This window comes from Chiloscyllium plagiosum, chromosome 45 (assembly GCF_004010195.1).
Source record: "Chiloscyllium plagiosum isolate BGI_BamShark_2017 chromosome 45, ASM401019v2, whole genome shotgun sequence".
In the NCBI taxonomy this organism is placed as follows: domain Eukaryota; kingdom Metazoa; phylum Chordata; class Chondrichthyes; order Orectolobiformes; family Hemiscylliidae; genus Chiloscyllium; species Chiloscyllium plagiosum.
In genome coordinates this window covers 4,958,037-4,979,597 of record NC_057754.1, presented here as the reverse complement: position 1 = coordinate 4,979,597, position 21,561 = coordinate 4,958,037, and the positions used below count along the sequence as shown (strand labels likewise).

The 21,561-nt window shown below is 41.3% G+C and overlaps 2 protein-coding genes across 5 annotated transcripts in view; one reads left to right on the top strand and one right to left on the bottom strand.

Annotated features, from left to right (window-relative positions):
* The window catches only part of LOC122543854 (spectrin beta chain, non-erythrocytic 1-like), a 301,600-nt gene that overhangs the window by 42,170 nt on the left and 237,869 nt on the right, over positions 1-21,561 (bottom strand). For all 4 annotated transcript variants that reach the window (XM_043682689.1, XM_043682692.1, XM_043682691.1 and 1 more), the window contains 11 exons: positions 17,877-17,989; positions 16,756-16,943; positions 13,928-14,045; positions 11,777-11,935; positions 9,479-9,781; positions 8,240-8,393; positions 5,221-6,091; positions 4,118-4,255; positions 3,127-3,883; positions 2,396-2,598; positions 43-133 (listed from right to left, as the gene is read on the bottom strand). In XM_043682689.1, the coding sequence (XP_043538624.1) occupies positions 43-133; positions 2,396-2,598; positions 3,127-3,883; positions 4,118-4,255; positions 5,221-6,091; positions 8,240-8,393; positions 9,479-9,781; positions 11,777-11,935; positions 13,928-14,045; positions 16,756-16,943; positions 17,877-17,989 (3,095 nt within the window). The remainder of the gene's footprint in view (positions 1-42; positions 134-2,395; positions 2,599-3,126; positions 3,884-4,117; positions 4,256-5,220; positions 6,092-8,239; positions 8,394-9,478; positions 9,782-11,776; positions 11,936-13,927; positions 14,046-16,755; positions 16,944-17,876; positions 17,990-21,561) is intronic.
* Positions 1-21,561, top strand: part of LOC122543855 (RNA-binding protein 4-like) — a 199,806-nt gene that overhangs the window by 135,663 nt on the left and 42,582 nt on the right. The window lies entirely within an intron of this gene.

Here is a 21,561-nt window from a genome sequence, read left to right as displayed (position 1 = left end):
TACCAAGGCCTGTATACTCCAACCAAATGAAATTAAAATTACCTCCTGGCAATCTTGAAGGAATTTCTGCAGCTCCAAGTTATCCTTGAGTCGGCTGGCAAGGTCGCTGGCAGCTTTACGATTCCTTCTGTGTCTGAAAATTGTAACATTTGAAATGAAATTTAAACTGGAATCTACAATGGTACTAGTATCAGCAGACATATGGGAGTCATGGTCTTCAAGCCTTCGAATTACTAAAGAAGGATAATCAAAAGCAGAAAATTTCTATTCAAACTGATCTAAACAAAAATCTACTTATTGAAGTAGGTAGTGCAACCATCTAACTCTTCCACTAGTGCGTGGGAAATCATGTATCATGAACTTGATTCAGTTTTTTGAAGAAGTAACAAAGAGGATTGATGAGGGCAGAGCAGTCAACGTGATCTATATGGACTTCAGTAAGGCGTTTGACAAGGTTCCCCATGGGAGACTGGTTAGCAAGGTTAGATCTATTGGAATACAAGGAGAACTAGCCATTTAGATACAGAACTGGCTTGAAGGTAGAAGACAGAGGATGGTGGTGGAGGGTTGCTTTTCAGACTGGAGGCCTGTGACCAGTGGTGTGCCACAAGGATCGGTGCTGGGTCCACTGCTTTTCGTCATTTATATAAATGATGTGGATATGAAAATAGGAGGTATAGTTAGTAAATTTGCTGATGACATGACAATCGGAGGTGCAATGGACAGTGAAAAAAGTCACCTCAGAGTACAACAGGATCTTGATCAGATAGGCCAATGGGCTGAGGAGTGGCAGATGGAGTTTAATTTAGATAAACGCAAGATGCTGCATTTTGGAAAAGCAGATCAGAACAGGACTTATACACTTAATGGTAAGGTTCTGGGGATTGTTGCTGAACAGAGACCTTGGAGTGCAGATTCATAATTTCTTGAAAGTGGAGTTGCAGGTAGATTGGAGAGTGAAGGTGTTTGGTATGCTTTCCTTTATTGGCCAGAGCATTGAGTATAGGAGTTGGGAGGTCACGTTGCGGCTGTATAGGACTTTGGTTAGTCCACTTTTGGAATATTGCATGCAATTCTGGTCTCCTTCCTATTGGAAGGATGTTGTGTAACTTGAAAGAGTTCAGAAAAGATTTACAAAAGGTGTTGCCAAGGTTGGAGGATTTAAGCTATAGGGAGAGGCTGAATAGGCTGAGGCTGTTTTCCCTGGAGCTTCAGAGGATGAGGGGTGATATTAGAGAGGTTTATAAAGTCATGAGAGGCATGGATAGGATAAATAGGCAATGTCTTTTCCCTAGGGTGGGGGAGTCCAGAACTAGAGGACATAGGTTTAGGGTGAGAGGGGAAAGATATAAAAGGGGCCTAAGGGGCAACATTTTCTCACAGAGGGTGGTGCTGCTGTCAGAGGAAGTGGTGGAGGCTGGTATAATTACAGCATTTAAAAGGCATCACGATGGGTATATGAATGCGAAGACTGAAATGGGATATGAGCCAAGTGCTGGCAAATGGCACTAGATTAGGTTAGGATATCTGGTTGGCATGGACAAATTTGACCAAAGGGTCTGTTTCGTGTTGTACTATATGACTCTATACTGTCAAAAGTCTTGAATCAATTTACATTATGAATTTTCTTTGAAAACAATAACTTTTGTGAAGATTGAAACTGCAACTTTCAACTGTAGCAATGTGCTGCAAACAGTAAAGAGGAGAATGATGAGTTAAGCAATTTTTTTCTCACTTCCAGTGCTGGTTGAATGGAATGCTGCAATGTGTGGGAGCCTTGTTTTTCTTCATGTGAGACAGGTTTGTTATTGTCCATCTGCACAGGCAGGTTGGGCCTCCTTTTAATGCACTTTCATGATAAAGAAGGCAACTTTTGGCAAGGCAGCACCCCATTCCTAGGGTCTGTTTAAATGTGCACTCAAAAGGAGCAGACTGAGAGTTTCAACTTGAGGAATTGACGGGACAATTAGCCATTTGAAGTTGGTATCAACTCAACGCTTCTAGTGTTGGGGTCTGTTTATGTTGGGCAGAATCACTCAGTCTGAGATGGGGGGGTGGGGGGGGGGGGGGAGAGAGAGAGAGAGAGAGAGATCCAGGAATTTTGTTTTATTGACCTGACAGTTGTGCTCAGCCTCATTTCTATTACAGCAACAAATATAAATATCCTTTAAGTATAAGAACATCCAGTGAACAGGTCGAGGGTTTACGTTTTGAAAAACTAGCAGGATACGCATCTTACACTTGGTACAGTTATAAAAACTAAAATCTTTATAAATAGCAGAGACAATAACTCAAATCTTCTTCCACAACTGCAACACCAGCATTGGATGATAGAAGGATTGCCAGCGGTCAAGCCCTGGACAATTCCATACATAAATAATGGACAAAAACCAACCGTTCATCAATGGAGTCCACTTTCTCTTTGATTTTGTCGGCATGAACATTCCCTTCGCTCATAAGTTTTTTTCCTGATTCCACCACACTGTTGATTTTTTCCTCATTGGCATCCATGGTGGTCTCGATATCCTCATGCTTTTTGATGGCAGCCTCAGCCATCTCCAGGGTAGCAGGCATCTCTGTGTGTGACAACATATACTCCTGAAATTAAAGGAAAACAATTTGTAAGTCATGTCGTAGATGGAATTACTGATTCATGTCTTTCTCCTAAAGTTACTGCTCTACAGGATTCCTGCATCTCTCCCATTATTCACACAATGAGATATCATGTTTTTACCTGACATAATTTCATCACTGGTGAGTAAACAGCAATCAGCAGCAGAATCTCTGGGCCAGTCGACCTATTGTGCCTGTGTGTTTGGTTTCTGAAATAGCTATCAAATTGGTTTTCTAGACTTCATCCATACCCTTGTCACTCTTCCATCCTTTTTAAGCCTATACTCAATTTACTTTTGAAAGTTTTATCTACCTTTTTCAGCAGTGATTTCTAAACCAGCTTTCTAAGTAAACCATTTATTTTAACTAATTTCCTCCCAGACATTTCCTGTCAATAAATTTTAATCTGCATTCTCTGGTTACTGACCCTAAATGGTTAATAAAACGAATATCATTCAGTCAACAACAGGCCCTGGCCATCTGACTGTATGGATTAGTCAATCATAACTGTACCTGATTATTAAGGAACCCTTCTGCCTGTTTAACATCACGCAGGAAGATCTGATAGCCGTACACCTGTGCCAGGAGGTCATGCCGGTTCTCCCACATTTGGCTCAGTTCATTCCATCCTGTATCTAGAGCCTGAAGCCTCTGGTGCAGGAACATATACTGAGCATCAGTTTGGTCTTGAGTCACCTCCTCCCCGACCTTACGCATCCTCTCATAATCATTCTTATAGTTATCAATCTCATTCTTAATATTTTCATGCTGGGTGAGGAGCTTCTCTGCATCTGACAGCGATGTAGCCATATCCTCTGAAGCAATGGCAGTCTGCGTTCGAGACAGCCATGACTGAAAATCATCCAGGTCCCTCAGGAACTCCTGCAGCTTGCTGGCTTCACCCAGTGATTCTTCTCTTTTTTTTAAGGTGTCCTTTAGGTCCTCCCACACACTACTGATTTCTGAAAGCCTGGCCAAGATGGCTTCTGCCTGCTCTGGATGCTCTGAGGCAAGTTTCTCTGCTTCCTTCTGCAAGTCGTCCAGTTTGCCCTGAATGGCCTCCAAGTCCCGCTCCATGCCAGTTAACTTGCGTTGAAGGGCCATGACACCAGCCAGATCATTTCCGAGACTCTGAGTAGACTCAATAACTTTGGTCTTCTCTTTAATCCATGATTTTGTCTCATTACACTCAAGGTGGTAATTCTGAATGCTGAGGGCAGAGCTGAGCGCCTCCTTCTTCTGATCAGCAAGGCTACGGAACTGATCCCAGCTGAAACAAATATTAAAGACATTTGTGAACCAGATCGAATTTTCCAACAATCAACAATGGGTTTATAGTCGTCATTAGACTCTCAATTCCAGATATTTATTGAATTCAAAATTCACCATCTGCCATGGCAGGATTTGAATCCAGGTCCCCAGAACACTTTGGATAAAGAAATTCCCTTGTTGTATCTAGACAATTAGAAGGTAAGAAATCTGTGTACGATTCTGTCGGACTCACCTTCTGTTGAGCTGGTCTTTCATAGCAGTGACCTCGTCTTTGTTACGGTGCTCGCTGCTTAATAACTGACTGGCAACCTGGTTGACTGAAGCAATGCGGGAAGCTTGGTTGTTCATCTCTGGCTCAAGTGTTTCAAACCTAGTATGAAAGCAAAAAGGAAAAATATCCAAATTATTCAAATTAATTCAACTTAAGAGTAACAGTAACATACACCTACATATGAGTTATAGTTGTGCAATGTCTTTAATGTAGTAACATGTTCCATATGATGACATGGCCGAAACCTAGTTGAAAGTATCGTCAAGAAGAGAGATGACTAGTTTGGGAAAAAATTCCAAAATTTAAAGCCCCTAATTTAGTAATCAGCATCTTATCATGGTTTTAAGACATCAAAATGAAACAATTAGTTTTGAAATCCAATTGCTGTTTATGTTGAGAACAATGGCAAGGTTTAGAGAAAAACTATTCGTTAATCTGTTTGCAATGGTGAGTTGGTGAAGGAATACTAGTCAATGAGAAAAGAATGCTCCATCTCCTGATGCTACCTGGCTTGCTGTGCTTTTCCAGCTTCCTGCTTGTCTATTTTGGATTCCAGCATCTACAGGTTTTTTTTTGTCTCTGGCTTTTTTCAAAGACTGGCAATCCTTTCAAGATTTCTATCAAAGCCCCTCATCTTGATCATCTCTGTCCCAGTGGAAATAGCCCAGGGATCTAAAATTTCCCTTGTACCTGTGGTCTCTTATGCACAGTATCATCATATAAAAGTGATTTTAATTACTCCTGGAGTCTTAATGTTCTTTCCATAATGGAAACTATTCGCACCTGAGCAGAAGAGAGCAGGAAGGGTGATTTAATATAAACTTTTATAATTATAATCAATTCAGAGTGAAAAAGGGAAGGCAACTGGTAATGAAAAATAATTTTAAACTATCACTAAGAGAGTGAGCACCAAGATTGGAAGAATTTTTTAAACTCAGAGTTGTCTATGATTTATTTAACTACCTTAATTAGCTTGAGTACAAAATATGGGCTCGGTGCCTCATGTAGGTGAGTAAAGCTCGTAGGTAGATCATACTTGCATTCAGCATTCACTAAAGTCATACCTGTGTTGAACAACTTCCAAGTCCTCAAGTTTCTCAGGGATCTCCATGGTGTTCAGCCACTGCTCTTTCTCGTCAATCCAAAGTGTACAGGCATCTGCCTCACTGAACATCTTGTAAAGTGCCAGTGCATCCTGCAGGGCCTGTTTCCGCTGTTGTGCAAGGGCAACCAGCTCCTCATACCTCTGTTCAATGGCAGGAAGCCTGCCATCTACCTCTGGTGACTGGGCAAAGTCAGCTGGCAGGCTTCGGGCTTGCTCGTGCAAGGCATCAATGGTGGGCCTGTGGTTGTGAATTTCCTCTTCTATGTCCTTGTGTTTTTTGGCTAGGGTTTGTGTGGAGTACTCATCGTGTCCGACGTCACTGCTGGTCACAATGCGCAGGGTGTCAAGAATCCAAGCCTCGATGTCGTTGGCATCTGCCTGGAATTGGTACAGATTGGAGATCTCATTCAATCTCTGCTCCCGCAAGGCTGCCAACTCCTCCAAATGTGCCCATAGTCCTCGAATGTCCTCAATTTTCTCCTTGACTTCACTGGCCCCAAAGTGCCCCTCTTCAATTAAACCCTCTCCCTCCTTTATTGTTTGCTGCAGAGGACCACTGCGGCCGCTCATTTCATCCTTGAAAGAATTGTGCTTGCTGATTAGCATCATGACACTGGTCAGATCCTTGCCATAATCTTCTGATGACATGATTTGCTCTTTCTCCCGGATCCAGGACTCCTCTTCACCCATTTCCCAGAAGAACTTCCAAAGGCGCCGTGACTCCTCGAGCTTTGCGCGACGCTCTGCTGCAAGTTTGCATAGCTCCTGATAGCAAAGATCCAAGTGTGTGACACGGTCTTGGACAATCTGAGGGTCGCACGGTTTGTAACCTAGCAGGGAGATAAATGCTATTTAGGAAGAGAAATGTGAATGATCCTTTTTTGACCCATCGGCTATCCATCTACAAGTTTCTTCAATGCACAATTAGTTACAATGCAGTTGCAACTGAGAAAGAGTAGAACATACAAAAATATGCAGGCATTTCAGTCCCTTGTGTTTGCTCCATAAGTCAGTAAGATAATGGCTGATCTAATTGTGGCTTTAACCCCAAATTCTGTCCCTTAACCCTCAACTCCCCTGTAAGTGAAAAACCATTTTATTTAGCCTTGAATATGTTCAATGACCAGTTTCCAGTGCTCTCTCAAGTAGAAAGTTGCAAAAATTAACACACCTTTGGGAGATGAATTTCTTTTTAGTGGGGTCCCATTGTTTTGAATCTCCGCTCCCTAGTTCTAGACTACTCCAATAGGGGAAACATTTCTCAGTATCTATCTTGTCAACCCTCTTCAGAACTTTGTTTCAACAAGATCATCTCTCTTTATTTCCAGCTGGTAATGTTCAACCTACATATCCTTTTCTCATAAGATAACTGTTGCAGCCCAGTAATGAACTTGGTGAACCTTCTCTGAAATGATTCCAATGCAAGTATATTGCTCCTTAAAAAGGGAGACCAAACTCCAGGTACAGCCTCAGCAACACCCTATAGAGTTCTAGCAGGTTACCTTAGCAAAGTAGCTTAGAACAGCATCATCTGCTTTCAGTCCATGTCAGTAAGGCAAGTGGTTCTTTCAGTGTACTACACTGCAACAAGTAATTCACATTTTGACACTATCATGTGTGAAGCTGTGTACTTAATGTTCTGAGGCTGTGAAAATGCCAGGTTCAGTGGTTGAATGGTACAATGATTAAATCTTCCACTTTTACCCTCAGTTAAATCTCGGCTGGGCAGAGACCAACAATAGGATAATCCTGACTGCCAACTGAAATCACTAAGTCACTGTTCACTCTTCTGTTCAATGAGATTCTCTCCTGTTTCACATGCCAATAAGATGACAAGAAGCCCTGGGCCAGAAATTGCTCCAAACGATTTACAAATTTGGGAATTCAGGTCGGACATTATTCCCCTTTAACAGCTGTGGTAAAGGAAACTAGATATAGTGAAACATGTCAACATGTCAATATTCTCACTGCAGCCACAACTCTGCACAGTCTTCACCAGCCTTGTTCTGAATAGATACTCCTATGGAGGATGTTATTTTGATCACTGAAAATGCAGTTAGAAGCTGAGTCACTGAATATATCCAAGACCGAAATAGATTCTTGAACTACAGGGGAGTCAAGGGTTACAGAAACAAGACAGCAAAGTGAAGTTGAAGTTAAGCTTCTATCAGACACGATCTTATTTGAATGGCAGAACAAACCCCAGGGGGCATATTGCCTAGTCTAGCTCTTATTTCATATATCTTTTATGACAGTAAAGTCTATTGCCATCACAACTATCCAGTAAAAACATATACACTGTAGACAGGTGCATGAGGGAGGAAGTTTCCCATTCACACACATACAATGGCACCTGTTTTGAATGTAAATGCAATTTTCAGTTTTTGCTATTTACTAAGTTACGGTGAATAACCTCAAAAGTAGGTCTCATAACCAGATAAAAAAAAAGTGGGTGACATTGTAGGAACTTGTCCTTTAGACTGTGACCCCACTATTTCAGTAATATATCACTTGTTTCAGCTGCAATGCCGTTACTGCTCCATAATGTTATGTTAAGAATTCCAATCCTTAGCAATGTCTTTGTTTAAGACATCCCTCTCAGCACTGTTAATTTTACAGGATGACACAACTCAAGCCAAAGCAGCAAATACCTGCTCTGCTACCTTAACTGTGTCATTTTGGGTTGCTGCTAAAATAAGGCTCCAACAGGAGTAGAAATCAAAATCCAAGTGCTCTATTAAATTGTTTGATTTTAATAAGGCATTTGCACTTGCTGTAGGATAGTACTGCCACATAATAGCATATCCTTGACTTCTTTATCATGAGAGCAGAAAACGTAGAATGCCAGTTCAATCTCTCTGCGGAACAAGGTGTAGTGTCTATAAACAGCAAGACACATCACATTCTAAGCAGAAGCACGCTAAGCAAATGGCACTGCCTTGCAGCAGAATGAAATGCTGCAGATGCTTTGGTCATACCTTCCTCACCGGTAATGAATTTCTGCGCACCAGTGTTAACTGTTTTAACTCGTTCTGCCTGGACTGCGATATCGGCCTCCACCAATGTGTGCGTCTGAAGCAGGTCCTCAACACCATGCAGGTGTTTGCCATAATCTTGTGACTGCAGGCGGCTCTGAAAGAAACACTCAGAGATAAGGCTCAGTATCATAGTTGCGAGATGCATATCCATGACCAGCCTGCAGCTGTAGCATTTCCAATTCAATTACGAGCAACAGTAACACTTCTATAACATTACAGGTACCAACACATACCAATGTAGGCATATTCATAAGGCCTCTAAACATTACACAAAAACACACTTCTTATATTTCAAAATGTTACTAACCTCAGTTAAGAATGGTGCAGATTGGAGGAATTTATAGCAATATTACAGCCAGGCACAGCTGTAACCACAAGTAGATCACCCAGTACTCAATTGCTGTAAACTGCCTACTTTTCTCGTGGTGAGGACTCGCGCGCTTTGTGCTGGGGGTGGGTGTGCTGTTGGACAGAGGCAGGGGTGGTGTTGGGGGCAGGGTCTCGAGCGCTGTGTGCTGCTGCAGTCTTCTGAACTGGGAGCAGACTTTAAAAACTCCGAGCCCCAGAGGAAAGGCATTTAATCGATTAACCAAATAATTGATTATCTGAATGAAGTAGTGCCTACCCATCTCGTTTGGATATTCGAGGTTCCCCTGTATTAGTTTTTTATTCCTGATTTATTTAATTCAGTTTAGATTCTTCAACTGTAATGGTGAGATTAGAATGCATACACCCAGTGATCTGTCCAGTAACCTAAGTTCTATGCTTACAGACACTCATATTAATGGATTTTAGGTTACTCCTTGTGGTTTTAAGATCTTCATGTCAAAATTCTTCCATTGTCTAATCTTGACCAATTCAAGTCATTTCCAGCAGACTACTCCAGACAAAACTTTGATGTTACCGGATCACTGCCGTTGACCTGCTTTCTCCTCCCCATCACTTCTTTCAGTTCTTGTACCCCAATTCTTTGAAGTACAACCTCGTTAATCCTATTGCCTACTCTGTCCTTCCCACAAAAGTTTCTTTGAGACAGTGGTATACGCTTCAAGTTTCTCTCAAGCCTGGAGGTGCCCCCTCAGAATTCTTCTCACCACACTATAAAACAAATGTTGATACAGAGGTTCTTTTACACGAAGCGTGCAGTAAAGTACACAAGCTGCCCAACATGCTACCAACCTTCATATCTTCCATCCAATCCACGATGTGCAGCATTTCCTGAAACATCTTCTGCAATTCGAGATTCCTCATGAGACGTTCACGACGTGCGTGCAGCAGCTCCCGAAGGTAGTCCCACAGGCGGATAACATTGTCCTTCCTGACTGTGATGCGTTTGATATCGTAGTAACGTTCAGCCTCCAGTTCCTTGGCGACAGCCACCACAGCCTGGACACGCTCATTATAGGCATTAATGTCTGTCTCAATGGCCTCATGCTTCCTTGTGGCAGCCTCCACTGCTGCCAGATCTATTCCAAAATTGTCCTTAAAACAAAAAATGAAAAAAAGTTCAATTTAAAAAGAGTATTGGTCCTTAGGTTTTTGCCTCTTCAAGGAGATTGCATTGGAAGGAGTGGACTGCGGGGGGGAAAGGAGGAGGAAGTGTTTACTATTAATTCCATCAGACTTGATGACTCAGTTGTCAATTTTTGCCTGTCAATTTTGAATTTCTGTGAAGAGAAATAACTGTAAATAGTTGAGTTGATGGAGGTAAATTTCACATTCCAAATTCCACTACCTTGTCGGATGCTCTGCCTCACGTACTCAACAATCAACAAAGTCAGGAAACGGCCCGATTCACATTAAGTCTGAAGATTTAGGGCAGCATGGTGGCTCAGTGGTTAGCACTGCTGACTCACAGTGCTAAGGACCCAGGTTTGATTCCAGCCTCGGGTGGCTGTCTGTGTGGAGTTTGCATGTTCTCCCCATGTCTGCTTGAGTTTCCTCTGAGTGGTCAGGTTTACCCTACTGTCCAAAGATATGCAGGATAGATGGATTAGCCATGTGAAATGTAGGGTTACAGGAATAGGGTAGTGGGAGGGGGTCTTAGGTGGGATCCTCTTTGGAGGGTCAGTGGGAACTCAATGTAGGGATTCTATCATTCTAAGATTCAGGGTAGAACCTCTTGACCCAGGGTAGATATAATCCTCAAATGAAGGGACACTGATGGCCACTTCTGTGAGGTAAATTGGATCTGAAATTGAAATAGGAGCCACTGATGGACAATGTGAAATCTGAAACCCATGGTGGAGTTATAACAGCAGAGTAGAAGTAGCTTCCAAGGAAATCCCTCCCCTTCATAAATATGAGTTTACAAATACATTGCATGGGATTTCTGATAGCATGGCTGCAATGCGAAATGTGATTTTCCCCTGCAGGTGGCTCACCCTGTATGTCTTGGGAGTCAGTTTAGTATCTACCCATTATGTTATCCTGGCAGGCACAATACCCTATGTGTTTAACTGGAGCTAAAATTTCATACACAATGTTCTACTGAGGGCTGGCACACTGCTTTCAGCATATTTGAGTTGGAGCTTGTTTGCTGTCCTTGGTGGGAACCAATATTCTGCTCAAGCAATGTTGAAAAGGCATATGTAAGGTTTAAGCAATCAGAAGTGTCAGGACACAGCTAGAGCTCTACTCTTGAGTAACAACTCTCTTGAGCACTGTCAGCTAATGTACAGCCTCCAAATAAACAACTGCTGATTGTAAGTCATAACATTTAGAGAAAGAAAATGGAAGTACTTAGCTGTTCCACAATTCTGTACAGATGTTTTATACAAACAAAACACCAAAGAGGACGGTGAGCAAATTAATACTAATGACGAGTTCCACTCAAATCATTTTATCACTTTCACAGGCTGACATAGATGTGGGCCACCCGGTTTCAAATTTAGATTTTCAATGTTTGCAAGATATTTTCTCTTTTATCAGTACATATTGTGCCACTGTGTAAGGAATTCTGGAACAAGTACCTCTGTTGAAGAAATATGCAAATATAACGGAAATTATTTTACTTTGTGGTAAAGAAACCTTGAGGTGTCCTTTTTGAAGGTTTTCAAGATTATAAGGATAACCTTTCAAATTTGATTTAGAAAATCATTTTCTGTGACACCGGGTTCAAGTCCGAGGAGACAGAAATTAGGTGTCAGTGAGTTTAAAGGGAAGCCACACAGAATTTTTCATCCAAATTGTAAATGATCACAGGAAAGATGCTGAATCAGATAGTATAATGGGACTAACATGATGCATATAGAGGCGACAGTCTCTGATGAAAATGCAGAGCTGGTACAAGATGATTTGAAAGCAGAGATTTGTCTAATTAAGTGCCTTTTTGACCCTACAAATTTTGGTATTGTTATTGGTATCAGTGCCTGAATCTGCAGGTCATGTAGTACACAATGCTCCACCTGTACTTCAGGCGGTGTCTCTGTAACAGTATAGAGTTACAGGCTTTTGAGCGTGTCTGCCTTTCCTCACCTGGGAAACAAGACGTTGATTTTCACTCAGCCAGGTCTCTCTCATAGCTGCTTTGCGATCAAACCGGTGAGCAAGTTGTTCCAGTTTCTCCTGTCGGATGAGCTCAGTTCGCAAGGCTAGTTCCCTCTCATGCTCTGCTTTTTCCAGTCTTTCCCAGGCCTGGATGGTACAGAAACAAGATATAGGAGACACTCTCTCTGTGGTGAAAGCACTTATTTTCATGTACAGGTTATCATGGCTACCTGAACATTAAGTATCATTACTCACAGTAGATAAATGTACTATCTCAAGTAACAAGAACCAAACAATGCACAAAGATCTAGCAAATGGCCTGAGAACCTCAGGTGTAGACCATCTACTGATCTCACTTGAGTCATCTCTGCATGCATATGGTTGTTAAGGGAGGACAGAATCAGGTTCATTTGCATCCGTAACCAATTAGTCCGTTAGCGTTCAGTGTCCACAGTTGCATATAAGGTCTATCAGTACTGTCTTATACCTTAGCTACTGTCTGAATTGAATAGTGAGATGGTTTCTTCCCTCTCAGATGGGCATAAAAGATCCCATGGCCACTACCACAAGGAAAAAGTGTCGAGTTCTCTCCTGTGTCACGTGGTGACCATCACATTGCTGTTTGCAGGATCCTGTTGTGCTTAAATTGACGGTCACATTTCCAATAGTAAAGTGGTAACCACACTTTATTTTGTTTTGAGCAATTTTGAGACACTGGAAGCAGTGAAAGGGACCATACAGATGTAAATATTTATTTTTCTACGTATGTGCATCTGGCTTGGAAAACCGATGATGGCATCAAAAAAGAACACATGCTAGTGTCTCCCTGACATATGGATTAATGCTGGAACACTGGAAACATGGCACTTGAGGAAATGTTGATGCAAAATATGGCAGGTAAAATTATAGATAAGGAGCCTGCAGAGCATAACATTACACAGCACTGCTGATGAGTTTGAGAAGTACAGCCATGTTATTTATGTGCCGTCTTAAATGGAGAGTGATCCATGAAGGGAAAGGCCTAAATGGCGAATGGAAAAATAGAAGAGGGGCTGAGAAATTAACAGAAACCAACTGTCTGATCTGTGCAATAAACTGCCTGCTCTCAGCTCAATGCTACTGCAGCAACAGCACTAACAGGCATGCAGAGGATTGTATGAGAGACTTCCAAATGATACTGGTCAGCATTCAACTTTGTTCTGATCAGCTCAAAATATTTGTGCTCTTACGAGCTGGATTATTTCACCAATTTAAATTAATAAACTTTCCCTCTTATCCCACTGACCAGATGTCCTACTCTGGATTCATGCTTTCAACACCACCTAAATATTTTGCACACACCTCGTCTACCATAGAACAGCCACAAGATGAGACATTAAAAAGAGACTCCAGCTATCCTCTCAGGGACCCAAACAAATGAAACTAGCCGTTGCTTCTAAGAGGAGCTGGGAAGTTTTCCCCAAAAGCCCGATTAAGTATTTAATCCTTGAGCGGCATCACACGAAACAGATCATCTTGTTATAATCACAAGAAAATGTCAGAAATACTCAGCATGTCAGATAGTAGCTGCAGAAAAAAACAAGGTCTATGCTTCAGGTCGAGGTGACCTGAGATCAGAACTGAGTAACTAAACTTCTAATGAAAGATCATCTCAATCTGAAATGGTAATTCCGTTTCTCTTTCTATAAATGTTGCCTTACTTAATGAGCATTTATAGCATTTTTTTGTTTTTAATTTCAGTTTTCTAGCATTGGCAATATTTTGTTTTTGCACCTGGTCATATTGTACTGCTTGCTGTGTACCAACTGACTACCGTGTTCCTTTGTTTGACTATATCAAACGGACAAAAGAAAAGTCTTTTGGGAGGTGGTGAGGTTTTATGAGGTATTGCATAAATAGAAGCCACTTCATTTTGCAAATTTTCGTTCCCTCACAGCAATGATGCAGGGGACTGAGTGGTTTATGAAGGCAAGGAGAAGCAATAGCCACAAAAATCAAATCAGGAAAAGTGGACAATGTGTTGAATCATCCTCCAGATGAGAAATTAAGCCATTTGCAGTAGTGATTCAATGCCAATCCTGCACTCTACATTTTATTGTACATTTAGTTGATCATAAAGCCGCAAGCAGGGTTTGTCACCTTGTTAATATCGGAGATCAGTTTGCCTTCTCGTGGTATATAGACTTTCTGGTTGTTAGCTCTCATTTTGCTTTGAATAGTGAAAAGTAGCACCTCTAGATTGCCTTTCTCTGTAAACCTGTCAAACGAAACATCACAAGAATTTCACTTATACTGCTCTTACTGATTCAGTAGTCTGAGGTCAATAAGGACACAAATAAACTGCATCAGTTAGTTTCAATTCTATTTACCAATAAAAATTTCAACCTCATCAAGAGTTATAATACAATAGGGGATGGGTGGAGGGGTAAATCGCAATTTACAAGTAATACACCCTAAAGTCAACAGAAAGGAAAATCAAACAAAGGTGGATATTGGTTGTCAATCCACTACAGACCATTTGACACACCCTGCTGAGCTTGAAAACACTGCTAAGCAAGAAGTCTCCATTCCTTTTCAAACCTGAAATAAATAGTTTGGTATATGGATTCCAAAGATCCAGCTAACGTTCTGGAAGTACAAGTATAAATTGTACCATGGCAGCTGATAGAAATTAAATTCAAATGAAAATCTGGAATTCAAAGCTCATCCCAGTAATGGTGGCCATGAGAACAATCATGAATTGTCATGAAACCATTTAAATTCACTAATGTGGTGCAGGGAAGGAGAACCAGGAGCCTTTATGTGAATTCAGGGAACTTGTAAACAAATGGAAGTGAGCCCACAGAACCAAATGAAAAAAATGTGGCCAGTTCCCAACCGAAGCAATTTCCACTACATTCTGCAACACCCTTCCAAATGCTACATTGGGTTTCTGCTCAGTGCTTTGTTTGAATCTTGGGCCTACATCACTGCAGAGTAGTACTATTTCAGCTGCAAGGGTTTCCACTGGTGAACTCCTAAGTTTCAAGTGTCTCCAGCGGCAGATCAAGCCAGGTTTAGGTGAGTTGCGCCCATAAAAGGAGGGAAAATCATCCCTTGCTGTACTGTCCTGCACTTTCCAACAGTAATAATCTTCATAGACCCACACTGTCTGAGAACAGACTGCAGTTTATTTCCCTCTTCCCTTCATTTGGAAAAGATGTATCAAGCAGGTGATGTTGCATAAGAAGGTAATGACTCTCAGCCAAAAAATAATAGCATGCAACATATATATCAAAATTAGGGCTATAATCTTCCTGGTTTCTGCCTGAGTCAGAAAGCAGGAGCGTTTGGAGATGGGATTCCTTGGCATATAAAGATAGGAAATTCTGTTGGATCTTAAGGTTTCCAGACAGCTGATTGGTTGTTCACAGATTCTACCAGGATCCAGAATGGGGGAAAATCACAACCATCACAAACTATTTGCATAATCTTGCGATCAGCACACTCATATGAAATGAATCCAAGTAAAACTGTATGTTGTTAGGCAATCTTGAAACCAGTTGTAACATTTCACTCTCCAGGCCTGTCTTTTTGATATTACCAAGCTACTGTCATGACAACGTTTGAATAGCCACTTCACAGAACTGAATCTGAGCTGCTTGGAAATCTTCGCTTCTTGTCCCTCAGAGTGAGGCCAGATTATCAAGGTCATGAAACTCTTGCTGGCTTGCTTCCTCTCTATCCCAAAAAAGTACTTTTGACAATTCTAAATTGTGATGATTAAAATGGGACAGTTAGATAGAGTCACAGAGATGTACCGCAGCAGGTCAGGCAGCATCCAGGGAACAGGAGAATCGACGTTTCGGGCATAAGCCCTTCTTCGGGCTTATGCCCGAAACGTCGATTCTCCTGTTCCCTGGATGCTGCCTGACCTGCTGCGCTTTTCCAGCAACACATTTTCAGCTCTGATCTCCAGCATCTGCAGTCCTCACTTTCTCCTCACAGAGATGTACAGCTTGGAAACAGACCCTTTGGTCCAACTTGTCCAGGCCAACCAGATTTCCTAAATTAATCTAGTCCCATTTGCCAGCGTTTGGCCCATATCCATCTAAAACCCTCCTATTCACATATCCATCCAGATGCCTTTTAAATGCTGTAAATGCACCATCATTACCCACTTTCTCTGACAATTCATTCCATACATGCACCACCCTCTGCATGAGGAAGTTGCCCCTCAGGTCTCTTTCAAATCTTTTCCCTGATATGAGGGATCGAAACGTAGAATGGGGGGAGACAAACCACAGGCCAGAGGCTCCCCACCTTTTGAAACCAGACCCTCAGTGTCCCTTGCTCGCCCTTCACCTTCCTCTGTCCCATCTTCCCTCAATCATAAGTGGGGATGTTCCCGATTAATTCCAGCCTCGAGCGATTGTCTGTGTGTAGTTTGCACATTCTCCCCGTGTCTGCGTAGATTTCCTCCGGATGCTCTGGTTTCCTCCCACAGTCCAAAGATGTGCAGGTCAGGTGAATTGGCCATGCTAAATTGCCCATAGTGTTAGGTGCATTAGTCAGAGGGAAATGGGTCTGGGTGGGTTACTCTTTGGAGGGTCAGTGTGGACTGGTTGGGCCGAAGGGCCTGTTTCCACACTGTAGGGAATCGAATCTAATCTAAACTACACAATGTTCAGTACCATTCACAACTGCTCAGATACTGAGGCAATTCATGTTCAAAAGCAACAAGCCTGGACAATATCTAGGCATGGGCTGACAAGTGGCAAGTAACATTTGTGCCACACAAACGCCAGGCTATGACCATTTCCAATCAGAGAGAATCTCTCCCCAACTATCAACATCCTGGGGGGTTAACATCTCTAAGAAGAGAAAATCTCACCAATGTCCCTTGACATTCTTGTAAACTCTTAATATATACAGGTTCCACTGCCAAAATATAACTGATATTGAGCAGCTCAGGGCAGCTTACTTACTTAGGTGGTTTCTCTACAGTGCGGTATGTGTTGAATGCCTGAAGTTGATTCTGAACCCCATTCAGTGAGTTTGCTAGTTTGCGATCATTGAGTGTAATGATGGTGTGTTCAATCCACTGCAGGAGGTCAGAGGCAAGAGTTTCATACTTGTCAATCATGTTGTCTGCCTCAATTGCATAATCCAGCACCTGGGACAACACAAAAACACAATTCATCAGTGCATGGAGATCATAGAAAGAATACGTCAAAATGACTGACTAAAACAATAAAATGGGTGACGACTTCTACATTAATGCTCACATTTAAACAAAAATGTGCCACAAAACAAAGCACATCTCATATTGAACCACAAGAACAGAAAATGTTCTCTGTGCATAATTAACTGTGATCACAGCACTAAGGGTGCTATGCCTCATTTGTGTACCTTGACTGAAAGAAGGGGTAGGAAACAACCAGGGCTCTTCACATTATGAATACTCAGAGAAGAGGATTGACTCCAATGTGGCTAGCCCTAGGTGAGTTAATAACGCCATGACAAAAGATATGGGATGACAGAAGCATAATAGCAGTGCTACTGGATTTGTAATCTAGAAGTCTAGGCTAATGATCTGCAAATAAGGGTTCAAATCCACCAAGATAGCCAGTGGAATTTGAATTCAGTCAATAAATCTGAAATATAAAGCAAGTTTCAGCAATGGAGACCGTAACAGCAAGCACTGATTGTTGTATAAGCCCATCTGGTTCACTGACGCTGTTTGGTGATGACAACATGCAATATCAGACCCCACTACAACGTGGGTGGCTGACTCTTAACTTTCTAGCAAGCCGCAGACCAAGGGCAATTGGAGATGGGCATCAAATTCTGGTCTCGTCAACTGCCTAATCAAAGGGAAGATGTTTTTTTAAAAACCCATAGAGTTGCACTACATTAAGAAGTTCACCCCTCAAGAGAAGAGAGAAAATAAGATCAAATGTAGCAGTTAACACTACAGTATTGCAGGAAAAAGACTGTATTTGACAAAAACATTTGTTTGTAGTCGGGATTTGTTATGATTAGTGTCTTTGTTAACATTACAGTACTCTTCATTTTTCTGGCACTCAACAATCATTCCTCCTCATACCTTCCCAATACGTTTCCCTTCTACTGCCAGTGCCTTCATCTTAGAGAAGTAGTGATAATATGTAGCAACATAAGTGATGATTGATTTTTCATCAGGTTGGTCCACGCTGACATCTGGAAGCAAAAAAAATTAGGTTAATGTGGATCCACATTTTGCTAAATGCATCACGCAGCAAATCTTCAACTCAAGTCTGCAACTCAATACCATAAAATGGCATCGTGACTGCAACTGCAATATTTAGAATCAAAAAATTTCTGTTTGTGACAGTGTGTAAATGCTCAACAAATTCCTATCATGTTCCAGTCAGTGGTTTTAACCGAAAATTCAGCTAATTTCTAAACGCTGCTCTCTCCCATACTTGTTAAAAACCAAAAACCTCAAGTGAAGGGTTGAGGATACTATTGAAGCTGACAAGACAAAGAAAAATTAAATAAATTTACGGTGCTTTACTTGAATGCATGGAGTATTCAGAACAAGGTAAAAGATTTAATGCACAAATAGAGATTAATGGGTATACTCTTATAGCCATTATAGAGATATAGTTACAAGGAGACCAAAGAAATGAACTAAATTTTCATGTGTATGCCACCTTTTGAAAGGACAGGCAGGAAGGCAAGGATGGCAGGTAGCTTTGTTAGTACAATGTGGGATAGGTACAGTGGGTTCTGCTATAAAGTGGTAGTTGCATTCTCGTGCAACCCTGTGTTAAAAGAAAATCGCACAATAGCAGCACCATTTAAACTAATGGGGCCAGAATCACGTTTTACCTAATACATTCTTTAAAAGTTCACACTTTAGAAACAGTGTCCCCAATTCATCAATTGTGTTATAGCAAATTCACATTAACAAAACACGCATTGTAACAGAACAATCTGTATGATAGCAAGAAATAATCTTGGGTCAGGAGATGTAGAATCCAACTCAGCAGAGGTAAAAAATAACTAAGGGACGAAGGAACAGGGGGAAGTACAGGAAGTCCCCAGGTTACGAACAAGTTCCGTTTTTCTGCTGTTTGTAAGCCGAATTCATGTCTAAGTCGAAAGAGATACGGGCTAATTAGACTGCCCATTCATTAGGATGAAACATTGCATGTAACTCGAATTTTTAAAAATAATTTGTAAAAATGAGAAGCCAGAGGTCAGTTTGTAAGGTCAGAAAGTTCGTAAGTCGGACATTCGTAACCCGAGGACTTCCTGTACTCCACAGGATACCCAATAGCAGTTATACTGTAGGACAGGGAGTAAATCAGGAGATTATCAGGATATGTTTTAAAAAAATGTACACTAATCATGGCTGATTTCCATCTACATGTAAATTGGAAAAATCTCATCCATGAAAAAATATACTGGCATTGGTGACAGTCCAGAAAAGGTTCACTAGGTTAATCCTCATTGGAGTTTAGAAGAATGAATCTGAGGCAACATTGGAAGTTCTTTGGAGCCTTGACTAGGTATATGCTGAGAGGTTGTTTCCCCTTCTGAGAAAGCCTCAGTCCAGAGGACATAACCACAGATTAAGAAGACACTCATTTAAAACCGAAATGAAGAGAAATGTCTTCTGGGGGTAGTAAATCTAGCGAATTATTTCCAAAAGAGGGCTCTAGAGGCTCTGTCATTATATATATATTTAAAGCTGAGATAGATATTATGGAGAAAAGGCAGAAAAGTGCAGTTGAGGATTATGAGATCAACCTCATTGAAAAGCAGAACAGACTTGATAGGCCACACTGGTGAGAGTGATGCTACTGAGAGGTTACAAACCCTTAAATTATCACCAAAGTTATTTATCACCTTCTCCTCAACAGGCCATTGACTTGTTCCTTGATCTCATCACCGTCCCAACCAATGAGGAACCATTTGGCATCAACTCAATACTCCTCTCCACTCGCTTAATTTGCAGTACTCTTGCTTTTCAACCAGAAAATTGTACGCTTTCAAGTTCCACTACTTAAGCACAAAAATTCAAGGTTGACACTTCAGTGGACAACTGAAAGAGTGCTGGGCTGTTGGAGATGCTGTCCTTCAAATAAGATGTTAAACTATTAAATATCTGCCCTCTCAGGTGGATGAGAAATATTCTGTGGGACGAGCTTGAAGAGAATCAGGGGAGTTTGGCCGAGTGTGCTAAGTTACATTTTATTCTAAGCGAAATGGAAGTCTTTTGGAACAAATGGTGAACTGAAGCTACCAGGTACCCATCCAGATTTTTCGACATCGAGCTTGTTTGATGCATTTGTTAAGATCAGCAGCTGAATATTAGTGAGATGCACCACAACTTAGGTAGGATACATTATATTGACCTTGGAGGGAGTAAAAACTAGGTCCACAAGAATGACGCCTGGACTTCAGGGATAAATTATCAGGAAACATTATATAAGTTAGGCCTGTATTCTCTAGAATTTAGTAGGTTAAGGGGTGATCTAATTGAAGTCTTCAAGATATTAACAGGAAAAGACAGGGTAGATAAAGATAAACTATTTTGATTGGTTGCAGATTCTAGAACGAAGGGCATAAACTAAAAATTAGGGCCAGACCATTCAAGAGACATGTTAAGAAGCACTTCTACACACAAAGGGTGGTGGAGGTTTGGAACTCTCTTCTACAAATAGCAGTTGATGTTAGATCATTTGTTAATTTTAAATCTGAGGTGGGTAATTTTTTGTTAAGCAAATGCATTAAGGGATATGGGCCAAAGGCACATGAATACATAGTTAGGCCATAGATCAGCTACAATCTCACTGACTGGCAGAAGACGCTCAAGGGGCTAAATGGCCTACTCTTGCTCCTATAAGTTGTGCTGTTAACAAGGTGTTTAATAATCCCTTTAACTACCAACCCACTCCTACCTAACAAGAAACTTGCCTCGCTGCTTGTCAAAAGTCTAAAACCTAGTGAGATGCTGCCAATATCAAGAGGCCTCGCCAGACTTCTCGCCCAATTCTGCCAAAATCTCACTTTAGTCCGTGGACTAATAAAAACAAGGCTTTAAACCAAGGAGACATCCAAAGAGACAGCTGGAATTTTAAAAATCATGTTCATTGGAGCACATTGTAACTTGCTTATAAAGTTTCATTTTCCTGGTACGTTCAGCAAAAAGCCAAAAAGTCATGTGGGCAAGCTCATAATGAAAAAAATATGCAAAATCAGAACTGAAGTTGACTATACAGCCCCAAAAGAAGGGTTAGGTTTCTGAAGTTAAAGAAAACTGCTTGGCAACAATACCCTAACTGGCTCCTGGCCAGGTAACCATAGCTTGTATGGAGCCAATGGAACCACCTAACCTGCAAAGAGAAAGCATTGAAAAATCTGCATTTTTAAAAAAAATCGACTGCAATTCTGGTCTCCCTACTATAGGAAATATTTTGTGAAACTTGTAAGGGTTCAGAAAAGATTTACAAGAATGTTACCAGGATTGGAGGGAGAGGCTGAATAGGCTGGGGCTATTATCCCTGGAACGTCGGAGGCTGAGGGGTGGCATTATAGAGATTTATAAAATCATAAGGAGCATGGATAGGGTGAACAGCCAAGGTCTTTACTCCAGCATCGGGGAGTCCAAAACTAGAGGACATAGGTTTAAAGTAAGAAGGGCAAGATTTAAAAGGGATCTAAGGGCCAACTTTTTTACGCAGACAGTGATACATGTACGGAGTGAATTGCCAGAGGACACAGTGGAGGCTAGTACAATT